This window comes from Phasianus colchicus, chromosome 4 (genome assembly GCF_987193195.1).
Source record: "Phasianus colchicus chromosome 4, bPhaCol1.hap1.1, whole genome shotgun sequence".
Taxonomy (NCBI): Eukaryota; Metazoa; Chordata; class Aves; order Galliformes; family Phasianidae; genus Phasianus; species Phasianus colchicus.
Window position 1 is genome coordinate 70,416,078 of NC_143439.1, and position 23,710 is coordinate 70,439,787.

The following is a 23,710-nucleotide window of genomic DNA, read 5'->3' on the forward strand; positions in this document are numbered from 1 at the left end:
AGGCATTGATGCTTGCTGGGCACGGGGAAGATGAGGAACACGTTCTGATGTTTGTAAATCAATCTGTGTCTTCTCCTGGAGTGGAGATCGGTTGAGTTATTGGGCGCTGTTCACATTTCATTTATTTTCCTAAGCTCTTTAATAAAAAGTGATGGTTTGAGCAGTGTGGGTTTACTTCATTCTCACAGGATGTCAGTGGAAAAATTGAGGCTCGCTGGTGGACTGAGCTAAGTGTGGCTCAATCACTATTACCAGCAGTAGAAGTTTCAATTTAAGGCACTGAGATGAATTCATCAAATCTACGTCAAATCTGGCCTTTTCTCTCCATTCATTAAGCCAGAATTACTGAACTGTAGGGGTTGGAAGAGACCTCTGGAGGTCCCCCAGTCCAACTCCCATCCTGAAGCAGTTCCCTACACCAGGTTGCTCAGGAAGCATTCAGGTGGGTTTGGATATGTCCAGAGTCCCTCACCTCTGTGGGCAGCTGTGCCAGGGCTGTACCACTCCCAAAGGAGAGGAGCTTTTCCCTATGGTCAGATGAAAGTTCCTGAGTTCCAATCTGTGCCTGGTGCCCCTATAGTGTTGCTCTACATTTGAGTATAGACTCTAAACAGGCTTCCATCTACTGGCTGTGAAAAACATATCAAAAACTCTGTTCCTCTACAGTGGCAAGTAAGCGAGGGATTTGCAGGTCATTCATAGAGTTCATCTTTCAGAGGATTTTCAGGAGTTTTTTAACGTTCCCTAATAAAAGTTCACACGCAGGAGCATTTGCACGTCTGGATTTATTCACAGTTGTACTTCACAGATCTTGTAAGGAGCAAGATTTCTTTCACAGTTGAACACACAGGTTGATGTTAATATACAGATGTGCTAGAGTTGCATTTGATAAGAAATTACTTCTTTATGTGCTTTTTCCCTACCTTATTTGTGTGTATGTGTGTATCTTGTGGAAAAGATCATGGAATCATAGAATGGCCTGGATTTAAAAGGACCACAATGATCATCTAGTTCCAACCCCCTGCCATGTGCAGGGTCACCAACCAGCAGACCAGGCTGCCCAGAGCCACATCCAGCCTGGCCTTGAATGCCTGCAGGGATGGGGCATCCACAGCCTCCTTGGGAACCTGTTCCAATGCATCACCACCCTCTGAGTGAAAAACTTCTTCCTAATATCCAACCTAAACCTTCCCTGTCTCAGTTTAAAACCTTCCCACTTGTCCTATCACTATCCACCCTCATAAACAGCTGTTCCCCCTCCTGTTTATAAGCTTCCTTCAAGTACTGGAAGGCCACAATGAGGTCTCCCCAGAGCCTTCACTTCTCCATCATCTCCAAGATGATCCTTCTATTCTATTATTTTATTTTATTATTTATTCTGCCTTGTATTGTATGCACGTGAAAGGAAGTTTTGAAGCCAACTATATCCTCATACATTACAGATTTACACACTTTAGATGACTCCTTTTGCCTCTTAAGTTTAATGCACACTGCTGATTTGAGCTCCGATGGATGTTGTGCTATTCCTGCTACACGTGGCATCCTGGAGAACACTCAGCTTATTAATGGTGTAAATAGACTTTCAGATGTACTTTAATCTGTTTCTTTTATAAACGGAGTTTTCTTCCAAGTTTGGTTTTGGATGCTTAGTTGTCAAAAGCTGTGTTTTTGCATCACTGATGTCAAGGAGCAGAATTGAAACCTGTGTGGCTTCCTGCGTGTTATCAGTGTAAAAGCTCTTGTGAATATTCAGTAAAAGCAGCAGCAAATCAATGTAAACAAATCCAGGCTGCCCCAAGCACGTGTTTCAGCCTGGATTCTTCTTTACCTATCGATCTCCTGCACTTTGCATGACCTTTTCCACGTCATTGCAGCCAAAAGACTGCTTTAAATGTGTTAGGGATTGGCATTGTGTAGGTTCACAAAACCTTCTCTGGATCTTAGGATGTCTGTGTTTTATTTCTTTTGTGATCTACACCTGCATATCTGCATCACAGTCCTTTTTTTAGCTCTGGAACCAAATGGACGTTAACCTTTAAACCAAACTGTTTGCTAACTTGCTTGAATTTTATTATTTTCTTTTTCTTTTAGGGAACATTTCCCAGCAGGTAACACTGCTTGGAAATTTTTGTATGTCAGGATGAAATAAAAGGAATTATTTCAAACCCACATTAGGAAAGTGGGTCGGGTTGTGATATTTATTAATAGAATGTCTCAATATTTTCATTTTCCTTTTTTTGCCACAAACGACTGATCTTTGGCTTTAGCTTTCTGTATATGCTGCTGCTGGTTGCTGTGCTCTGCATCTGGCCTAGAAATCAGCAATGCTGGATGTGGGCAAGCTTGCAGCTGGACTGAAAGGGACCTGAAAGGTGAGGGTATTCTGCTCCATGGGGGCGAGCTTATTAAGCTCCTTTCATTTCAGTGTGGCACTGGCTGGAAGCTGAAGTCAGCAGCTCAGCCCGTTTTCATTCACAGTACAGTACATGTGCCACCAACAGACACTTTTTCCTGAGCTAAAGAGTTGGAATGGTGACTTGGGAGCTAATTGAAGTCAAATATTCTTCAGCCAGGAGAGAATATTGATGTGCTTATTGCTCATCTGGAACAAGGTTGGTGGCCCTGTTGGATCTTGATGGTCCTTGAGGTCCTTTCCAACCCAAGCTATTCTATGATTCTATAATCATTCGTGTTTCCTTGAGCCTTTGAGCTAGCAAGATCTGGACTAATTTCTGTAGGTATCTTTAATTGGTTTAAGATTCCGTGTAGACCAAACGTGTGTGTTGATTTGTTTGTGTTAAAATTACACAGATTGTATTTTACCCTTAGACAGATTAGAGCTCCTGAATGGATGAACTCATTGATAAAAGCAGAAAGTTTTGACTTAGAATTTTGGCTAGAATTAGGTCTATCTTTATTTTCCAATCAGAATTTTAATAGCATGCTGCTGTATTTTTTTCTGTACTTTCCACCAGAACGGGATGATGAATTTAGATAATAAAGCACCCAGGTTGGATATGAGGAAACATTTCATCTCTAAAAGAAAGGTCAGGCATTGTCACAGTGCCCAGGGAGGTGGTGGGGTCACCATCCCTGGAGGTGTTCCAGAGCAGTGGGATGTGGCACTGAGGGATGTGATTAGGGGCATGGTGGGATGGGTTGAGCTTGGAGATCTTAGAGGTCTTTTCCAATCTGAATGGATTCTATGATTCTTCCCTCACCCCCTTAGCTTACATTGGATACCTTGTATATTACATGAAGCCAGGCAGGATCTTGGATAATGCAGTGCATTTGTTTGATCATCTGGTGGCAGACCTTGAAGAGACCTGTCTGGCTCGGGAGCTCTTTCATCATCAGCCTTTGATGATTGTCTTTGAATAACGTCTTTTCTTCGTACTTTCCTCTTACAGGGAGCTCAGTTTGGGGTGATGCTGAAGCAATTAGTGCTGGACTAGACTGCTTGTGAGAGCTCTTGGCCAAAGGCTATAAGGGTTCTTAAGGATACTTATCTTCCTTTTCTCCTGCCAAGTTAGATGCTGTGTGATGCACCAGCTCTATTTGTTACTGCTACAATCCAGCAGCCTCCAGGCCCACCGACGAATGATGGGAGTTGAGTCGTTTTAGGCAAGCCGAATGCTTGCAGCTAAATTATCTTCATTTCAAAGAAGTAGGCCAAGAGCCAATAAATGGGTTTGTGAACAGATGGGGAAAGCATAGAGCAACTGTTAGACCAGCTTCGTAGACAACTGCTGGAGCTGACACCGCCTGCACGGCTCTCGTCTCAGGTACAGGAGCTGGGTGAAGGTTGGCTTCAAAAAGAGGAATCCCACTGGCCTTTCAACATGGAAATATTTCCACATATAATACAGACACTGGAGAGAGTGTTTTGAAAACAAGCACTGAATCAAGATTGGGATCACAGAATTGCTGAATGGTTGGTGTTGAGCTGTGGAGGCAGAGATGGGCGTCTGGATAATAGTGATAACAGAGCGAAGATGCAGAAATCTGTACCTCCAAGGTACAGCTGCTTATTTAAAAAAGAGGATTCTGTGGGGTATAATGATATTATTGTTTGTTTTTTTTTACCTTAGTCAGTTTGAATGGAGAGAATTTACTTGATAAGATTCGGATTTACACTGCAGTTTGGATATTCAAGTCAACAGAGACCCGAGCTCATGCACTGAACAGAGCCATGTGCAGTTTGAGATGGGGCTGGAAATAAAGGTAGAAGGATGGGAAATACAGATAGGTAGGAATCTAAACACGTGATGACCTCAATTTGACTTTAGTTGCTGGACCAATTTAGGAGCTAGAACATCAGCTGCAGCATGTTCCTAATGCCATTGTTATTGCAGTGTCTGTAACCTGTGCAACAGTGGTGAAGTGGTGATGTCTTTTGGGATCTGGCATGGATTTTCAGTGCTTGAACTGGCATTGGAGGAGGGAAATCAACTTTGTTGTTTCTGTTGTCTTAAATATGACCTGGGTAATTTGATGTCTTGTTATGCAATTTCTTGATGGATATAATTTCCTTAGCCTGCAAATAAAAGTTGTAGGTAAGAGAAGAAGCAAATGTCTTCCATAAAGAGGAGTTGAATCATAGAATGGCCTGGATTGAAAAGGACCACAATGATCATCCAGTTCCAACCCCCTGCTATGTGCAGGGTCACCAACCAGCAGACCAGGCTGCCCAGAGCCACATCCAGCCTGGCCTTGAATGCCTGCAGGGATGGGGCATCCACAGCCTCCTTGGGCAACCTGTTCCAGTGCATCACCACCCTCTGAGTGAAGAGCTTCCTCCTAATATCCAACCTCAACCTCCTCTGTCTCAGTTTAAAACCATGTTTAAAATGCATTTAAGTGAGTTTTCAGATGAAATATCATTGAAATTCCTTTCTCTCCCTGTCAGGAGAGCTGGTTGGACACATGAAACTTGAAGGGATTAATTAGATGACTGGGAAGAACTGCAGGCTTGGGTTGGTTTATTTGGGCTGAGGAGGGAACATGGTTTGAGATCAGCCCTGATGCTGAAGGCAGGCCAGGGGCAGCGGCAGCAGGCAGCCTCAAGCGGGACAACTTTGGGGGGCATTTGTTTTTGGTGACAGTAGAAGAGCAGAAGTCAGGAATGGGAGCCTGGTGCAAATCATAGAGGGGCAGTGTTGGAAAATAACTTGATTTCTAGCTTGGTTCATGATCTTTAAGCCTGTGGGAGCTTTTGTGCTTTCTGATCTCTCAGGCTGCAGGCATGGACTCAGGCTTGTTTGGAGCTCAGCATCTTGTTGGATGGAGGCAGATATTTCATTAGCAGAGGGATTTAGCATCAGTGGCTGTGTGGATACCTTTCACCTGCTGTAATTTCTCTGACTCTCTTCTCAGACCTTGCTGGGCTTTTCAGGCTCTGCCCTTATCTCTGATCAGTAGCCAGGAAATCACCTCTCATATCTTAGAAATGTCCCACAGAAGGGCAGAGCTAACCTCTCCTTTGAAGAAACCGTGTTGCCTGTCTTAAATTAACTGTGTCAATCACTGTGGTTTTTTTGAAGCAAGAGACAGCTCTTTACCCTCAGTTTAGCAGAACCATGGAAGGCAGGATGAAGCCAGGTTCCATTAAGTGCAGCAGTGCTCGTTCCTCTTTGACCTCCTTGGGGAAGACAGGCAGAGAAGCATGGAGAGTTCAGATGGCTGTTGAGGAATGTCTTCTTGTGGGGTTGGGACCTTCAGATTCATCCCCCAGGGATGGAGGATGCAGTCTGAGCTTCCTGAAGTTCACACCCTGCAGTGCTGGAAGTCACAGGTAGAGCTGTCTTGAACTCATAGCAGAAATAGTAACAGCATGGAGGACTGCGAAAGCTTTGGAAGAGCAAACTCTTGCATGAGTTTGCCCACCGTGAAGAGAGATCAGCAGAACTTCTGTGAAAACACAGGGTTGTTTGTGCTCTTTGGTTGGGTACCAATTAGGTTAAATCCTTATCAGACTTGATTTGGCAGTGATGCCATCTGTGGGAGACCTGGTGTGGAAGAATGATTTTGTTTGAGCTGTACATGTGGTATGGGGACCTTAGGTGTTAGAAATTCATGAAATACATGCATGGATGTTGTTTCTCTCTTTATGTCATAGAGTCATAGAATGGCCTGGGTTGAAAAGGACCACAATGCTCATTTAGTTTCAACCCCCCTGCTGTGTGCAGGGTCACCAACCAGCAGCCCAGGCTGCCCAGAGCCACATCCAGCCTGGCCTTGAATGCCTGCAGGGATGGGGCATCCACAGCCTCCTTGGGCAACCTGTTCCAGTGCATCACCACCCTCTGAGTGAAGAGCTTCCTCCTAATATCTAACCTAAACCTTCCCTGTCTCAGTTTAAAACCATTTCACCCTCATGTGGCTGATTGCTTTCCATGCCCGTACACTGGGACATGTAGGAAACCATAGGATATATCAGTGTGTGGTTTTTGTGTTTACTTGGCGTTCTTTTAGAAAATGAGCAAAGCTAAGTTGTTAATCAATTCAGGGTAGAATGCCATTGTTCTGTAATAGGCCGTAGCAGCCCTCTCTTTATTGGGTGCAACTTCAAATTAACCCAAAACAAAGGCTTCTAATTGTGGTGTTCTTGGAGAAGGGAGGGAGGAGGAAAACTCGCTGTCTGCATCAGTCTCTAGTTTTAGCAGCTTCAAAATTAGCTTGAGCAATTGGTTTTTGGGGTGGTCTTTTTTCTGTTTTTAGCAGAAGGACTCTCTGGTGGGAATGGATGGAGTTCTTCTGTCACACTGTAAGCAATGGAAACCAATGAGATCTGCTGAGAATCTCAAGCAAAATTAAATATATTCAACACCTCACTGCCAGCATGTAGTGCACTTTTAACGTTGCAGTGTATTGGAAAGAATATAGAATTTGGGTGGTACTATGTGGAGCCAGGAGTTGGACTCATTGATCCTCATGGGTCCCATCCAACTTGGGATATTCTGTGATCCTATTAACGACCTCAAAAAATGTTTTACTCTGAAGCTACGAGCTCCTTGGAGCTGTTTAGATTTATTAGATGGTAATTAGAAAACAGCTTTGAGTCTTCACCTCATTGTGCAATTCATGGCTCTGTAGGGACTTTGTCAGTGTACAGTAATTTGTGTTTAACAAATACACACGTCTAGCATTGCTGACACTATTAAGAGCCTGGGTGAAAATCAGTGAGGAACTGACATCAGCTGTGAGGAGCAGCGGTAGCAATGGTAACAGCCCTTCCTAGTGTCTGCATGCATGTTAGTATTGATATCTATTTTAAAATCTTGGGTTTATAACCAGAAACATGCAAGAGTTTTTCCACTGTGGTGGTGGTGGTTTTGAAGTCGAAGTCGTCACTCTGTAGGAGTTCAGTGCTCTATCTGTGCTTTGCTGAAAGCGTTATCTTTGCACTGCGTGTATTTTTCCACCGTGCTCACCCATCACAGAGAGCACCTGAAGGACTTTGCTGCTTGCTTTCATAGGGTGCAGCACCTTCAGGCCGAGTTGTGCAGATGTGCTTGTGGAGAGTACCATCACGGGCTGTCCAATTAGCCAAGGAAAATGGGAGTTGGTGCCTCTCCAAACTGTATGGAGTTGAGTTTGCATTTGAGCGATAAAATTATAAATATGCATAATAAATTTGAGGACTGGGAGGATACTGGTGGAAAATACATCATAGAATCATAAAATGGCTTGGGTTGAAAAGGATCAAAATGATCATCCAGTTCCAACCCCCTGCTATGTGCAGGGTCACCAACCAGCAGACCAGGCTGCCCAGAGCCACATCCAGCATGGCCTTGAATGCCTGCAGGGATGGGGCATCCACAACCTCCTTGGGCAACCTGTAACAGTGCCTCACCACCCTCTGAGTGAAAAACTTCCTCCTAATGTCTAACCTAAACCTCCCCTGTCTCAGTTTAAAACAATTCCCCCTTATCCTATCACTATCCACCCTCACAATCAGCCATTTCCCCTCCTGTTTATAAGCTTCCTTCAAGTACTGGAAGGCCACAATGAGGTCTCCCCAGAGCCTTCTCTTCCCCAAGCTAAACCTTGGAACTAAAAGATCCTTCCCGAATCCATCCGGAGGCATTGGGAAGCTGATGTCTCCGAACTGTAGTATCAGCTGTGGGGATGTGGCACTGAGGGATGTGTTCAGTGTGGGCATGGTGGAGTGGGCTGGGGCTGACCTTGGGGTCTTAAAGTCTTTTCCATCCTTTATGATTCTATGATTGGAGTTAGGGTAGTATGGTTAGGTTGCAGTTGGACTTAATGACTTTAAGGTCTTTTCCAACCTGAGCAATTCAATGATATTCGCAGGATTTCACGTCTGTAGCACGCAGTAGGGTAAAAGACCTCAGACCCTGATGGCATTGGCAGCAGGATGCATGGGGGTAGGACTTTTTTTGGTCTACATCCTGACAGCAGCCCTATGGGCATAACCCCACGAGTATCATGGAAATGTCCCACACTCAGCAGCTTTGCTCCTGGAGTGCTTTTCCTCCCCATTATTCACCCATTCCCTTTCCAGGCCTTTTCTTAGAGGTTAAACCAAACCAGTATCTGGGCTGTGCCCTGGTTATCAGTGTCCACAAGTACCGAGCATGGCAGCATCATGTGATGTGAAGGGGAACTGAGTTTGTTTGCTTTTTTAATTAGAGCTGGAGATTAATATAGCTTCTTCTATTGAATATAAAGATAAAATTCCAGCTTGTACTGCTTAGTTTTTGTTTCTGTCTTGGAGCATATCTCTGCCAGTGTTTGTACAGCGTCCTACCCATCCCAGCAGTGAGAACATTGCTCCAATTTCTTCTCCTACGGAGGCCTGAACTCTGATTTTATTATTATTATTTCATATCCTTTAGTTGTCTGTAGTGGCAGCAGCTTCTAAAGCTTAGCAATGAATCTGAGTAACTTACAGGTAGGTATTTAATGGCATATCAAGGAAATAGGATCAGTTATTTTATTTTTATCTGTTTTTTTTAACTAAATCCTGTGTTTCGTTTTTGTTTTGCCATCATATGATCGTAAATTATATGGATGCTGAGATGCTCTGAGATCAGACACGGCTGGTGTTTAAGGGCTGTTTTCTTCTAGCGTTGCTCTCGATGGCATTTCAGTGGTGAATGATTTAATAATTGTTGCCAGAGAAAGTTGTTCAAGGAGTTTTCTGAGCAGAGGATCTCTGAGGGCTTGGCAGGTTGCATAAGGTTGTTTTTCAGCATGCAAGACTTGCTCAGGTTTCCAGCGTCTGTTTGCTCTTGGTTGCATGCAAAGTGCTGTCAGCACTGAAACACTGACGTGGTCTCATTCCTACCCTTCCATGGTTATTACATATTACAAAAGGACTAGATGCTGTTTTCTGCAGTTAGAAATTTCCATTTGTTTTTGCAAATTCCACACCAATAGATAAGTAATCTGAATTTTCAAAGATATTGAAGCCTTAAAATGTGGTGTAAATTTCCTAGAATCATAGAATGGCCTGGGTTGAAAAGGACCACAGTGCTCATCCAGTTCCAACCCCCTGCTGTGTGCAGGTCACCAACCAGCAGACCAGGCTGCCCAGAGCCACATCCAGCCTGGCCTTGAATGCCTGCAGGGATGGGGCATCCACAGCCTCCTTGGGCAACCTGTTCCAGTGCTTCACCACTCTCTGGGTGAAAAACTTCCTGATATCTATCCTCATGAACCTTGTGTAACCCTAAAACAGAAAAGATGCTGAACAACCATTTTGACTCGATCAAGATATTAGATGATAACACTGACGGATCACCAGGAAGAGACCAAGCAAAAGATTTAAAGTTATCGTTTCTGGGATCTGCTGGCATTGGTTCCTTCCTTCATTTTTCTTTCAAATTTGATTTTTCAGAGAGTTTTTGTCTGACTGAAGCTGTTCTAAGTAGGACAAATGGAATTTGCCAGGAGGTTTTGTGCTGGTGATGGTGTGTGTAACCTCCCTGGGTGGGAATCCTCCAGTGCCAATGCTCTGCCAACACGTGGTGGTGGGATGTCCTCAGGTGCTGCTTCTGTTTCCCTTCATCTTTCTCAGGAAATTTGTTTTCAGTGGGTTTTGCTTCACTTGAGCGTTTTGTGAAACTGATCAGGAATTGATAATTCATTTCTCTGAGCTGAGAGTGTGGCTCTTGGTTTTGTCATCAGCCCATGTATCTCTGTGCTGAGCCCAAACATGAAGGATCTCAGTGCCTGGTTTTGGGGAACCCAAGTGGTAGAAGGGATCTGCTGCCCCAAACTCCAATTGGACGCCTCTGTTACCTTCCAGATAGTGTGGTTGTCCTCTCAATTGTCTGTGATCTTTGGAGAAAATGTTGAAATCATGGAGGAGATAAGTCATAGCCAAAGCCTGTATGTTGCTACCTTCAGAGAAGGCTCTGGTTGGATATTAGGAACCATTTCCTCTCCAAAGCAGTTGGGCACTGGCACAGGCTTTGCAAGGAATGGTGAAATCACCATTCCTTGGTGTCCAAGGGCAGTGAAGATGTGGCACTGAGCCTCATAGTTTAGTGGTTGTGGTGGGGATGTGTTGGGGTTGGCCTTGGGAATCTTAATGGTCTTTTCCAACCTTAATGATTCTGTGATTGATTTTGTGTCGCTGTTTGTGTGTTTGGCTGTTAAATTTCCAATGAGAGTGATGAGGATGTGAAAGCATCTTTTGCATGTCTTTGGTTACTCTTTCCAGTCTCTGTGTTAGGCTTTTCTGGTAGAAAAACCAGCACTCTTAACTCGTTCTCCAAGAACAGTTATCAGAAGGCATGTAGACAGACTTGAACAGGAAAATCCCAATTGATTCATGTTGCATTGTTTTTAAGGGCTCTTCAGAAGGTGAAAACCTAACGACAGATCTTCTAAATTCAGGATATCCTTTATGAATGTTGTAACTTTGAAGACTAATGCTTGTCTTTATTATTTTTTGTTTACAGACTCACTGAACCTTCAGGGTACGTAACGGATGGGCCTGGAAACTACAAATACAAAACAAAATGCACCTGGCTAATTGAAGGAAGGTGAGTAGAATCAACACCTCTGCTTGCAAACAGTGTTGCTTTTGTTTTTAGATCTCATAATCTTTTTTTTTTTTTTTTTTTTTTTTGCTATTCCTAAAACTACATGGGGCAGCACTTAGTTATTCTTGAAAAACGAGTTTGTTGTTTGTGCAAATTGCTTCTTGAATTTATGGCTTCCTGGTGTAAAATCTGCTTCACTTTGGAACTACGTGGAAAATCAGAATTAATGCACCTGTCTAATAAAGGTTTACTACTTATTCAGCCATTATTGTAGTGGGCCATTCACATGGTCAGGATTCAGTCCATATTCAACTTCAGACAGTATGAAAAAAAAACTAACACAGTTAAAGCTCATGGAGTGAGAGTTGCTGCACTTGAGGTGTTTGGTTTTTTTTAAGCATGAACTTCAGAAGAGCTTATTTGCAAAGATTTGAGCTGGGAAAAGTCCCTTAGACCTCTCTTCATATCTCTGTTGCTGTATATTTGATCTTTATATTGCTTGCAGTGATCTCTTGAAGAGATTTTAGCAATATCCCATATAGTGTATACTCTCTGACTGTCTTCTGATGGATGGGGCAGCAGATGAAGGGTGTTTTCCATAGTAGCACGACTGTAAAATTCATCTTTATAGTCCATATAGCTCTGGTTGCTCAGTTATGATGCTCTACATTAACAGCTGTATCTTAGATCACATTCCATACTGTCCCCTGATGCTGAAAGCAGAATGGTTTGTGGATAGAATCACGTCTTGTGAGAGCACAAACTACTTCATTTACATTTAATACCTTTTATACTGAGATCTCGCAGCATCTTGGATGTTTAGAACTTAATAAAAGAACAGGGTATATTTTTCTTTAGTCTTTTCTTTCTTTGGGATGCCTGGTGGGTGGGGGTGGAGTGATATTCACTTCATCCACTTCAGGCATTTATTTTGGATGACTGGTTTATCTCTGAATGTGTTGAGAGCTTATGTTTGTAAGGGCCAAGCTGTTCTAGAGATCCATCCAGAGCACTGCAACTGGGGACCTACCACCAACTGTTAACTGGGAGGAGCAAAGTGTTTTGATGTGGTTGAGCTCCAAGTGAGATGCCCTAAGTGGCAACACCCCTTCATTTTTGCAGGTAGTAAAAATGCAACTGCGTTTGCTTTGGAATTACAAGTTAAAACAATGTTTTTAAAGGATGTTATTACAGACAAAACAGCCTCTGCAATTCCAGTACAGTCAGCACAACCCTCGGAACTTCTTATTTATTTATTTTTTCCTTTAGAGGATAATTTGTCTTGTGTTATCAGAATGGAAATGCTACTCACAGGTCCTTGATAACGTCATCATAACCAGTCCTTCAGCCTCTGCTGATCCCCAGAGGCTTCTTGGAGAGCTACCACTTTGTGAGGCTTGAAGTGAGACAGTACTTCTGTAGTCAGGCATTCAGGGAGATGTCCTTTTCCTGCTTCGGGTTGTTTGTACCCTGCTGTCAGAAGATGGTGGTGAACAGAAAGACCACACTGATTGAAACAGCTGAAATAGGCACCCATGTGAATATAGCCCAAGCTCTCTGCCAAATATGACATTCCCAGAGAGGTCTGGACTTGGAAAACAGCTTCTGCAGAGCTGTTAAATTCTGCTAAGTGCCTTCACCTCGGTGCTAGCACACTGGTATGTAGAGGGCGTTTGAGGTTAGCAAGTAAAGGCACAAGCTAAATAAGCAATTGAAGACACCAGATAAATTCAGATGTAAAGGAAGCCACGTGTTCCTTATAGCACACGTTTCTTTTTCACACCACTCCTGACTCTTGGCTGGTGTGCGTGCTGTGCCCTCATGCCAGGGGTGTTCTGCTCACTTCTCCCCAAAGCAAAGGCAAAGTAGATGTGGTCCAGCCCAGGCATCCCATCTGAGCTGAGCCTGAAGCCTCATGCCTTGCAATTCTGCAAACGAGTGCTCTTGTTAATGAGTTGCTAGCTCTACTGTAGGTATTCTTTCTTTCTTTTCATAAAGCTTTTATTGATGAAGGATTCCACGCTTCTCCACAGCTGTCATGCCATTAAAATAGAAGCAAAACCCCTACAATTTCTTAGAGTGCTTTGTTTTGAAACGGCGAGCACTCTCTGTACTTTTCCTTCAGCGAGATGTTATCCTTGAGTTACACCTGCTTCTCTTTTTCCAAAGGCATGGAGAAGATCAGCGTGCCTACCAAAAAGCATTCTTTTGCAGAACAACTCCCTACAGAATTCCTCTTCTGTTAGAAAGAAGGACTCGATGGCAGGCTGACATTGTATTAATTTCTTTGATTAGGATGAACAGCGATTTCATTTGAACCCAAGGGCAGTATACTGTTGAGAGATCCTAATCACTTTCATCTATCCTTTTGTGGCCATGGGTGGGAAGAGGCAGCGTGGCTATGGATTCAGTGCCTTTCATCTCAGGTCCAAGCACAAAGCTGGTGGGGTTTTCACCCTCCCTGAGCTGAGCGTTAATGAGATTTCTGCTGTGGCTCTGGAGGGATTCTCTTTAGATGTATCTTTACGTGTAAGCAGTGAAATTAATGGTATCTAAACGTTCATTGCATGGTTATGGCTTTGTGGGCATCTTTTGTGCATTGAATGGAAGGAACATTGGTGAGTTTTGGTATCTCAGCTACTCTTTCACCTCCTCACTGAGTAAACCAAACATTTTTCCTGCTGGTAGATCTCAGGTCACACCTCTACTGAATCATTGAATGGTTTGAGTTGGAAGAATCCCTTAAAATCCATCTGGTCCCTGCAGTGGACGGGGATACCCATAGCTCCATCAGGTACCCAAAGCCCCATCAAGCCTGACCTTGGGTGTCTGCAGGGATGGAGCACCTCCACCACCTCTCTGGGCAACCTGTGCCTGTGCTTCACTACCCTTATGTTTCTGATTTCCAATTCAGAAGGACTTCTTTCAAGACAGCCTTTCAAGATCCTGCAGAAGTAATAGGGTGATAAGTTAATAGAAGAAAGCTTTCTGCCAGCTTCCAGGCAACTAAATAGTCCGTCATAACTGTGTCAATCTGCAGAAAATCCCTTGAAGTAGAAAAAAAGGATTGTTTAATGGTGGCTGTGATTCTTTACATGTATTGTATGTGCAGATTTTCTTTGCTTACCCCTGCAGAGCCCTATCATTAGAAGTAAAGAGCAGTGGGCTGGTTGTGCCTGCTCTTCAATTTCTGCCCTTTGTGGTGGGGGAAGATTTAAGGACACAGTTGTTTTTCTGACTGTAAAGAATCTGTTCCCTTAATAACAGTGGAGCGTGCAAGCCAAAAATGAAAGCCATGACATGTTTGATGCATCTACATTTGCACTAAACAACACAGTTTTAGTCTTGTTTAGAGGCACGCTTCACATTGCAGGTGCTTGTTGGAAGGACTTTGCTGTGTGTGTAGAGTGGCTAATTCCAAATCTTTTAATTCTTTTTTTTTTTTTTTTTTTTTTTACAGGCCAAACACAATCCTGAGGCTTCGATTCAATCACTTTGCCACAGAGTGCAGTTGGGATCACTTATATGTGTATGATGGAGACTCAATTTACGCTCCTTTACTGGCAGCTTTTAGGTAAGTTCACTTGTTAAGAGTCTTAAGTGTAAGCAGTGCTATTTCTTTAACTTGGAGCCTGAATCAGATGTGGCTTTTAGCAGCATAAATATGTTCCAGTAACCTAAATATATAATACTGCCAGTACAGCACATACAGTGTTCTTTTGTGCAGTCATCGGCAGCATCAACAATTCTGGAGTTGTTTCTGCTTTTACAATGAACAGATCATGTTACTACACTGTAGCATGAAAGTATTAGTTTTTCCCTTCCAAATCCTGATTATTTTAGGCACAGTTATTGTCATCTGGTTGTGCTGGGGATGATTTGGTGTGCTGGCTCCTTCAGAAGCATAAAACTGCCCCATATATTGAGCATGACTGTGACTTAAGTTCAGCTTGTGGCATGTTCACACTGACACAAGGCAGAAGCCAATTAATCAGTGCTGCAGCCATATAGTTCTTACAGAACAGCATCTTAGTGTTCAGAAACAACAGTGGTAAGTCAGCCTATAAACCTCCAAACTCCAACCTGAGGTTAAAGCAGGGCATGCAAACAAAGTGTTAGGGCCATCTCTCCCCATTTGAAGAAGAAACCACCACTCTGCTAATAAAGAACCTGGAATCTCTCTCCTGGTATCATGTGCTGAATTGATATGCATGAAGAGGAAGAAATGTCATCTTGACTCATAGTCATTTTGCTCTAATCGAGGTAATTTTTAATACGCCGTTGAAAAGGTGAAATGATCATGATTTGTGCCTGCAGTTCCTGGTGTGTTTTCCAAAAATTAATAGGCTTTTTAAATTGAGGTTATAAGTAGTTCATAGCATGAACAATTACGGTTCAGACTTGAAAATCGTCTGTAAATCACTGGGAAGTCTGTGCCTGAGGACAAGCAAGCGTGAGCTTAATACAATAACATTTTTGAGGTAGGAAAAAAACTTTTTTTTTTTCCTAATTGCTTCTTTAGATGACATTTGAGTTTCATCTTCATTAGTACTGTGCTGTGTTGTTCACTAAACCAAGTTCAGGAAACAGCAGATGCTTCTAATTTTGATGAAGTGCGAAAAAGGCATCTGTTGAAAAATACTTTTCTCCGGTACAAAAATAAATGCTCTACGATCTCTCAAGCAGTGTTCATATTTTATTTATTTTCTTGGCTCGTATTAAGTTTTAACATTAACCACAGCCATCTTTTGCTCTTCACTATTTTTGCACCGTGCCGGAGGACTTGCAAGATTGAGCTTTGTACCTCTGGGCACTGTCAGCTTTCTGAGTTTGTTGATAAACACTGTAAATTCCTCCTCAGCTTTTTCTCTCTCTCTTTTTTTTTTTTTCCTTTTTTTTTTTAAAAAAAAAACCTCACTTCCTTCTCTGCTCTCCTTTAAATTTCTAAACCTTCTGATGTTCACATACATTTGTTTAAAATATGATGTCTATCCTGGAAATCCTCAGCACTGGGCTATGGAAGAATTGAAATCAGTTTTATCCGTTTATCCGTAATCAGTTTATTTTAGCTGCAAGAGAGAAATTTCATAGAATCATAGAATGGCCTGGGTTGAAAAGGATCACAATGCTCATCCATTTTCAACCCCCTGCTATGTGCAGGGTCACCAACCAGCAGACCAGGCTGCCCAGAGCCACATCCAGCCTGGCCTTGAATGCCTGCAGGGATGGGGCATCCACAACCTCCTTGGACAACCTGTTCCAGTGCCTCACCACCCTCTGAGTGAAAAACTTCCTCCTAATATCTAACCTAAACTTCCCCTGTCTCAGTTTAAAACCATTCCCCTTTGTCCTATCGCTATCCACCCTCGTAAACAGCCATTCCCCCTGCTATATATATGCTCCCTTCAAAGCCAGGAAGGCCACAGTGAGGTCTCCCCAGAGCCTTGCCTTCTCCAAGCTGAACAATCCCAGTTCCCCCAACCTTTCTTCATAGGAGAGGTGCTCCAGCCCACTGATCATCTTAGTGCCCTCCTCTGGACCTGATCCAAGAGCTGCAAATTTCTCTACCACAAACATGCACGTAGAATATCTGCATCAACTGTTTACTGAACTCCTTACAGCCTGAGCACGTGGAGTGGTCCCATCCTGTACGTTAAGCTTTGCTTCTATGAAGCGTTGTCAGAAATACATTTGCTGGTTTATATTGGCAATCATAGGCAACGTAATGCTGTTTAAATATTTTGCTTCAGAAACACAATAAAGGAGCAGGGAGCTAATAAAAATCCAGTGTTCTCATCAGCACAGAACGGAGAAATCTGAATAACAAAGACTCTGTCATCTGTGAACTTGGTTGCTGTTATTTTTCACTCCATGTTAAACGTTTACTGGAGCTGCTCTTGAGCATTTACCTTTGTTTTGGGCTGGTCAGCATGCTGTGTTCTTCCTGCTCACAACGACCTCTTTCTGCAGGACCTTTGGCTGCCCCAAAGCACCTCAGTGTGGTGTCAGGCACAGATGGATGGTCACAGTGACAGCACTGACAGATGGCACTGGCTGCCCCACGGACATTGCTGCCTGTGAGCTGCCCTGCCATCCTCACATGGGAGCAGTCCCCTTTCTCTGGCTGCTGCCAGTCACATGTGGCACTGCCAAACCCAAACTGAGACAGAACATGGGGTGGTTGCGTTGAAAAGGACATTCAAGGCCCTAAACCAAAGCCAGGCTGGGTTGGATGGGGCCCTGGATAACCTGGTCTAGTGCCTGATTTAATGCTTGGCAACCCCATCTGCAGCAGGGGGGTTGCAGCTGATTGTCTTTGAGGTCCCTTTAACCCCAGCCATTCTATGATTCTGCCTTCCTCATCTGTTTGGCCCCTGGTCGTCAGATTGGTCACTGGCTGGACGTGCTCCAGTATGTTTTGTGCTGGGGACCTCAAACTGGAACCAGTGCAGTGTCATGAGACCTCTTGGTTCCACTTCTCTCAGCACATTAGTTAGAAACTTCCTGTTCTTCACTTCTCCTCCTTCACTGTGCACGCACGTTGCATCTCTTCTGACCCCACTCCTGTTAGGGTTTGTTTTCCTTCCACTCCCCCAAGCCTCTCTATTAATCATAACTCACATTGCTGCCACAGGCATGTGTAAATGCTCATGCTTTCTTCTGCTTTGTCCTCAGCACCCTTCCTGAACCACTCTGCAAACCCTGCTCTCACCCTGCAGTCAGCTTGTGTTGTATTGCTTGCAAGCATTAATTCACCTGCTGCACAATATCCCTCACTGGCAGTTACCCTGTGATGCTTTGAATAAGTGTGATTTGCTCAATCACGATGTCTCTGGAGTGAAAAAGGCCACTGTGATCCCCAACTCACCCTCACTGTGCCCACTGTCCACATCCCTCAGTGCCACCGATGCTGTGCGCCCCTTGTAGGTGCTGCAGCAGCAGTGCTTACTGCTGTCCTTAATGAAACAGGGAAAATGCTTTCAAGAAATAGGCTTGCTTTGGTTGTTGCCAGCTCTCAGTAATCAGTTGGATTGGTTTTTGGTAATTGGTATTGTAACAGCTTTGTCTGCTGAAGAGCCCACTTCTGGGAGTCATCTCCTCACACAAGCATGTTAGCTTTTCCTTTAAGGACAGAAACTTGAGATCTGTTTCCTTATCCTCCTCCCCCGTTTTCTTTTGGCATTGATTTATTTTTAATCTGCTGTAACTTCTATTTTGGGTTTGTTTATTTTCGTTTGTTTTTTGGCTGTTGGGAGCGTGGCTAACGCACGGGGAGTGCTTTAATAAGGTGCAGTTTTGCACACGTGTACCCAGCTAAACTAAAAAGAATCATTTTGCACTGCGTGTCAGGAGATTGAGAAGCCAACGTGCCACCAAGTTTTGGCGTCACCTTCATCCTTCTGCTCCCCTGTGATGTGAATCATGCATTCCCCCCTCGCCGTACACAGCTCCCATCTTCCTCCTTGCTGAGGCTTTTCATCTCTGCCTTCCTGGCAGGTTCTGCCTCGAGGGGGAAGGATGAATCCATGCTCCTCATCCTGCTACCATAGCAAATGAAGGAAAAGGAAGAAAGGAGCTGCCCTTCATTTCAGCTAATTCCTACTGGTGTGTCGTGCAGGGAAAGAGATCAAAGCACGGTGTGGGGTGATAGCAAAGTTGGATGCCCTACTGTTGTTTTCACTGACTCGACAAGTCCAGTGCACAGCAAATAGAAGTGCTTTGGGCCAAAACAGGGCCTTGCCTTACAGCTTCTAGGAAGCAGTGCCATTGGGCAGCTTGGCTGAGTAGGAGTATTTGTTTGCTTTGGAGTAGTGATGGTTGCGAAATGGTCTGCAGCTTTCAAAATCAAATGGAAATGGTGTGTTGTGAAACAGAATGATCTTGGCCAGAGCCCGAGAGATTCTGGATTGTTGTTTAAGGGAAGTTTTCCATAAGCTGTTATTCAGATTTTGCCTACAGGATTTTTTTTCCTAAGGGTTGGAAAGGACCTCAAAGAGATCACCAGCCCCCTGCTAAAGCAGTTCCCTACAATAGGTCATACAGGTCAGCATCCAGATGGGTCTTAAATATCTCCATAGCAGGAGACTCTACAACCTCTCTGGGCCTCCTGTTCCAGTGTTCCAGTGTTAAACTTGTGCAGGTGGGATAAATCACACAGGTCATTCATTTGGAATCTCACTCCATCACTGAATATCCGGGTAGCAACATAAAACACGATGCTAAAATTGCTTTCCTTATCTGCCTGTCTGTGCCTCGGAAATGCCACCAGCACACAGGGAACATCCCTCATGCTTTTTGTCTTTGGGGAAGCAGAAAAAGGTAGTGAGGAAGGAAGGAACAAGGAGAACTAATGCTGTGGAGGCACCTGCCTTCTTACCAAGCAAATCCCCTAAGTGAGATTTTGAAGAGAACATGACCAACACAAGCCTAGCATTTATATTATTAGAGAAGATGATTTGAGGAGGGATAGCGTGTGCTTTCATCCCTGCTGTTTGTTCTGTCCTTTAGTTGGTGTTTGCTGCTTTGCTTTCCCTGCTGCAGGGCCTTCCAGCTGAATTCCTGCGTCCTATCAGAGATATACGCTGCGAGAATGAGACCAAAAGAGAATAAAACAGAACAAAGGAGTTTTCTCTTTGGACCCCGAGCTGTAGTTTGCCTTCCCCTGAATTATATTCAGATGTCTGTTTTCCCGCGGTGGAGGCGTGCTGTCCTACAGTTTGCATTACAAAGGAAAACTGTATATGAAGCAAATAGCAAAGAGAAGTTTATTAGGCTTTTTGTTCTTTGATATTTTGGGAGGCGGCCTTTTGGGAGAGATCATCTTCAGATCACAAGTCTGAAATTTCAGAACGAAGCCGGCACCTCTGATGCACATAGAAAAAAAGCAGTGCGTTTTGCCTTTTCATCCTGTATCCTTGAGATCTGAAAGGGAAAAATAATTGGCTTCCTCACAAGGAAATAAGTATTGAGCTCCATATCTGCAAATGTGCTGCCGTTGTTTAGCCAAAACACGGGGTGAGGTTACAGCATTATTATGGCATGTTGGTGAAACGAAGCATGAGGTTGGGTCAGTGGGATGACTTGTGCAGAAAGGGCCGTTGTGCAGGCTGGATATTTACCCTAATATAGGTAATGTGCCTCTGGCATTTACAGGGCAAACACCCCCTCGTTGTACAGCAAAAGCCTTCAGTCAGGATCTCTACAAGCACATCATTGTATTGTATTACAGGCACAGAAAAATTTAGGTCACAAGAAGTGTTTTACAGGTGATGTGAATGGATTGCTGTGGACAGCTATGGGTTCTTTCCATAGGTGCAGAAATGCACTTAGCCTGTGCCAGCAGCCATCTTCAAAGCTCCCTGTTCTGAATAACTCTGAAGAGAGGAAAAATAAGATTTTTTAAGGGGAAAAACTCTTTTCATCCTTGCTTTTAGCTGCTGTTGCCCTTGGATGTGCAGTATGTGAGTGCAAGCTGGGTTCTGCTTTTCCAGGACCCCGTATTTGTGCAGTGTTGGAGGCTCTGCTTTCAGAAAGCTTGGGCTTGGCCTTTGATGGAAACAGGATGGAGACTGGGGGGGAAATTGCTTCTGTGTAAGAAAAATAACAGCCAGCTATTAATAGGTGGTGGTAGACAATATACTTTGCTTAGGTAAAGGATTAAAGATTCAGTAGACTTCAGAGTTATTCCTGCTCTCGTGTCTTGTGTAAGGGAGGAATTGACTTTGTTTTGTGGGTGTCTGGCTTCTGTTAAAAGAGGGATAAGCATTCCCTTTCAGATAGAAGCTATTTTGTGCAATAGGTAAATTGTGAGTGGTTCATTTTTTTCAAGAGACATTTACTCTTTCCAGTTTACTTAATATTTAGACAATATATTCTATAAAACTGTACTATGTCTGCTTGAATAGAATCAAAGACTTATCTAGGCTGGAAAAGACCTTCAAGAGCACCAAGTCCAACCATCAGCATGACGTGTGGAGTCCCATTGCTATGCTGTGTCCTTCATTGGCTCATCTCTTGAATGCCTTCAGGGTTGGGGACACCACCACTTCCCTGGGCAGCCTGTTCCATTGCTTGACCACTCAGTGAAGAAATTCTCCCTGCTCTCTAATCTGGTGCATTTTGAGAGCATTTCCTTGTGTCCCATCACCTGTTGCATTGAGATAAATGGTCTTGGCCACCATCCTCATTTCTGTCCACTTCTCTCCTCAAACTGGAAGGATCTGACAGAATTTGGAAGCCTGTTGGGGTTGATCAGAAGCATGAATTAAAGGATGAGATGGGGATAAGGAGTGCAACAGGCTTTTAGGTTCAAAAAGATGGGAAGAATGGATGTGACGAGTCAGATAGAGCTCTATACAACAGCAAGCAGATGTAAAGCCAGCAAGGGCTTTCCTCTATCATTGCAGAGTTGAATTGCTGATCTCCCTGCTGCAGATGATCTGGGCAAAAAAAAACAAATAGATAGCATTCTGCAGGTCAGAAAGTGCCTCAACTGTGGGTTTCCAGCAGCTGGATAACTACACCACCAGCATGCTCTGTGCTTGCTTGGTTTGTTGCAGTGTTTCCCAAGGATTTGTTAAAGTTAGAGGGAGATACCTGGTTTGACAGTCCTGTCATTTGGCTTGGTACAGCGGGTTCTGTGCTTTCGTGACATTAATTTCTGTCTTGAAATGTGTCACCTTGTTTCAGGAACAGTTCCTGTTTAAACTGTAGGAGAATAGCAAGAGAGGAAAGTAGGTTTTTATAAGCATAGGAAAACAGTGATTGCAGACAGCTTCAGGGTTACTCAAACCGAACACTTTTATTATACATTTATCTTTCAGAAGAACCCACTTGGCTACTTCAGGGTTTTCTATTTGCATTCCTTTCTTCAATCATTCCTTCTTTCATGCCGAAATCATGCATGCTGACAGCAGTGCTAATGCTGCTTCCAGTGCCCTAGGATTTGTCAGGACTCTTTGGTCGGTAACGTGGCCTCTGTTCGGTTCATAATTAAGTCGTGTTAATAAACTGGTCCCTGTGGAATGCAGTTTTATCTTTCTGAGGGTCTTGTGGGTTCTTAGTTCATTTGGAATTGGTTCATTGGAGTGTGCTCACAAGTTTGATATATTTTCTTTTGAAATGTTTAAGGAGTTCTGTTGAAAAAAACCCATCTAATAACTGCCCTGTGAAAATGGTAATTACTGTATGCAAATTCATTATACTTCAAATAGATGCAAAAAAATACTTTTTGGTTTCAATTATTCTATTCATTCCAGTATGCATACTGTGTTTGCTCTCGTTGTTTTGCTCCCTTTCGGTTCATTTCAACCTTTTTTTCTTTTCCTCTTTTGCAGTGGTCTGATTGTTCCTGAGAAAGACAGCAATGAAACGGTACCAGAAGTTGTAGCTACTTCTGGATATGCTCTTCTGCATTTCTTCAGTGATGCTGCTTATAATTTGACAGGGTTTAACATCACGTATAAGTAAGTGGTACCACTCCAAAGTGATTTGTACATTACATAAATGTTGCAGGTTGAGCAGAAGGAGGTTTCCTCTTGCCTCAGTCTTGTCTTGGAAAAAGCAATTGCCACTGAAGCATGTAATTACGAGCAGATACTTGAATTTAGATTCTATCTTTATTATACTCTTACACTGGCTAATAACTGTAATGTGCTCAGCATCAGCTACAGTTGTCAATTGTGAGTGTGGGCAAATGTTTGCTCAGAAAAGACATCATAGTATTTATTTTATATTATTAGATTTTATGTGATCGTATTCAGGCAGGCAGAACTGATATATTGTGTGTCCTTATGCATTTTGCAGAGATGCTTCTGCACAGAAATGCTTTTGCATTAGTGCATGCATTTGGGACACTGGGTGGGACCTATCACTGAGCACCCTTCAGCAGTTTTCCATGGAACTCTGCTTTCTATTGGATTGACTTGCTGAATCTGACTCCTTATTCTGGAATGTTTTTGTTCTGCTCTGGGTTTTTTTTTGTTTGTTTCGTATTTTAAATAAGAAACATATAAATATGCTCATACAAATGATGTATGTGCTGCACTGGGAGATTTTAATTTGGGTGTAAATTTGAGAAGTTTTTAGCTCTATCTTCAAAAAGAACCAGCTGCAGAGTCCTTGGTCGCTCAGTTTTGAAGCCAGTTTTGGTGCTTTCCTCTTTTTTAAGCACTTCAAAATGCAGTCAACTGTTTTAAAAAATGTGGGGCATCCAGAAGGAAACGAGCTTTCGCCGTGTTGCCTGAAACACAGGAGCTGAAGCAGTTCATTTTGAAAGGTTGGCTGATACCATAAACCATGACACCATCTACTGCCAGCTGTCAGCATTGCACTGATGTGATGCTGTGGTGAAATTGTAGCTGTAGACATCCCTGTTCATTGCAGGGGAGTTGGACCAGGTGGCCTTTAAAGGTCCCTTCAACTGATACCATTCTAAAATTCTATGAAGTTCACTCCAAGTATAATCTGCCTTTATAATTTTCTCTATAACTTCTTAATGTGTCTTCAACTCTTCTCTTGATGATTTCAAACAATCCTCAGGTACTGTTTTGTATGTTTTTCTTCTGTCAGTTCTAGATGTTAGATTTCCTCTTAATGTTTTTAAGGGGTAGTGATTTATTTCTTTTGAATTTAATGGTCTTTAGAGTTACTACTGAAGGCAGATATTGTGAAATCATGGTCTTGAAGCTGGT

The 23,710-nt window shown here is 43.2% G+C and overlaps 1 protein-coding gene across 2 annotated transcripts in view; it reads left to right on the forward strand.

Moving 5' to 3' along the window:
* The window catches only part of ATRN (attractin), a 148,664-nt gene that overhangs the window by 21,250 nt on the left and 103,704 nt on the right, over positions 1 to 23,710 (forward strand). For both annotated transcript variants that reach the window (XM_090139911.1, XM_031588143.2), the window contains exons 2-4: positions 10,935 to 11,018; positions 14,479 to 14,592; positions 22,355 to 22,483. In XM_090139911.1, the coding sequence (XP_089996037.1) occupies positions 10,935 to 11,018; positions 14,479 to 14,592; positions 22,355 to 22,483 (327 nt within the window). The remainder of the gene's footprint in view (positions 1 to 10,934; positions 11,019 to 14,478; positions 14,593 to 22,354; positions 22,484 to 23,710) is intronic.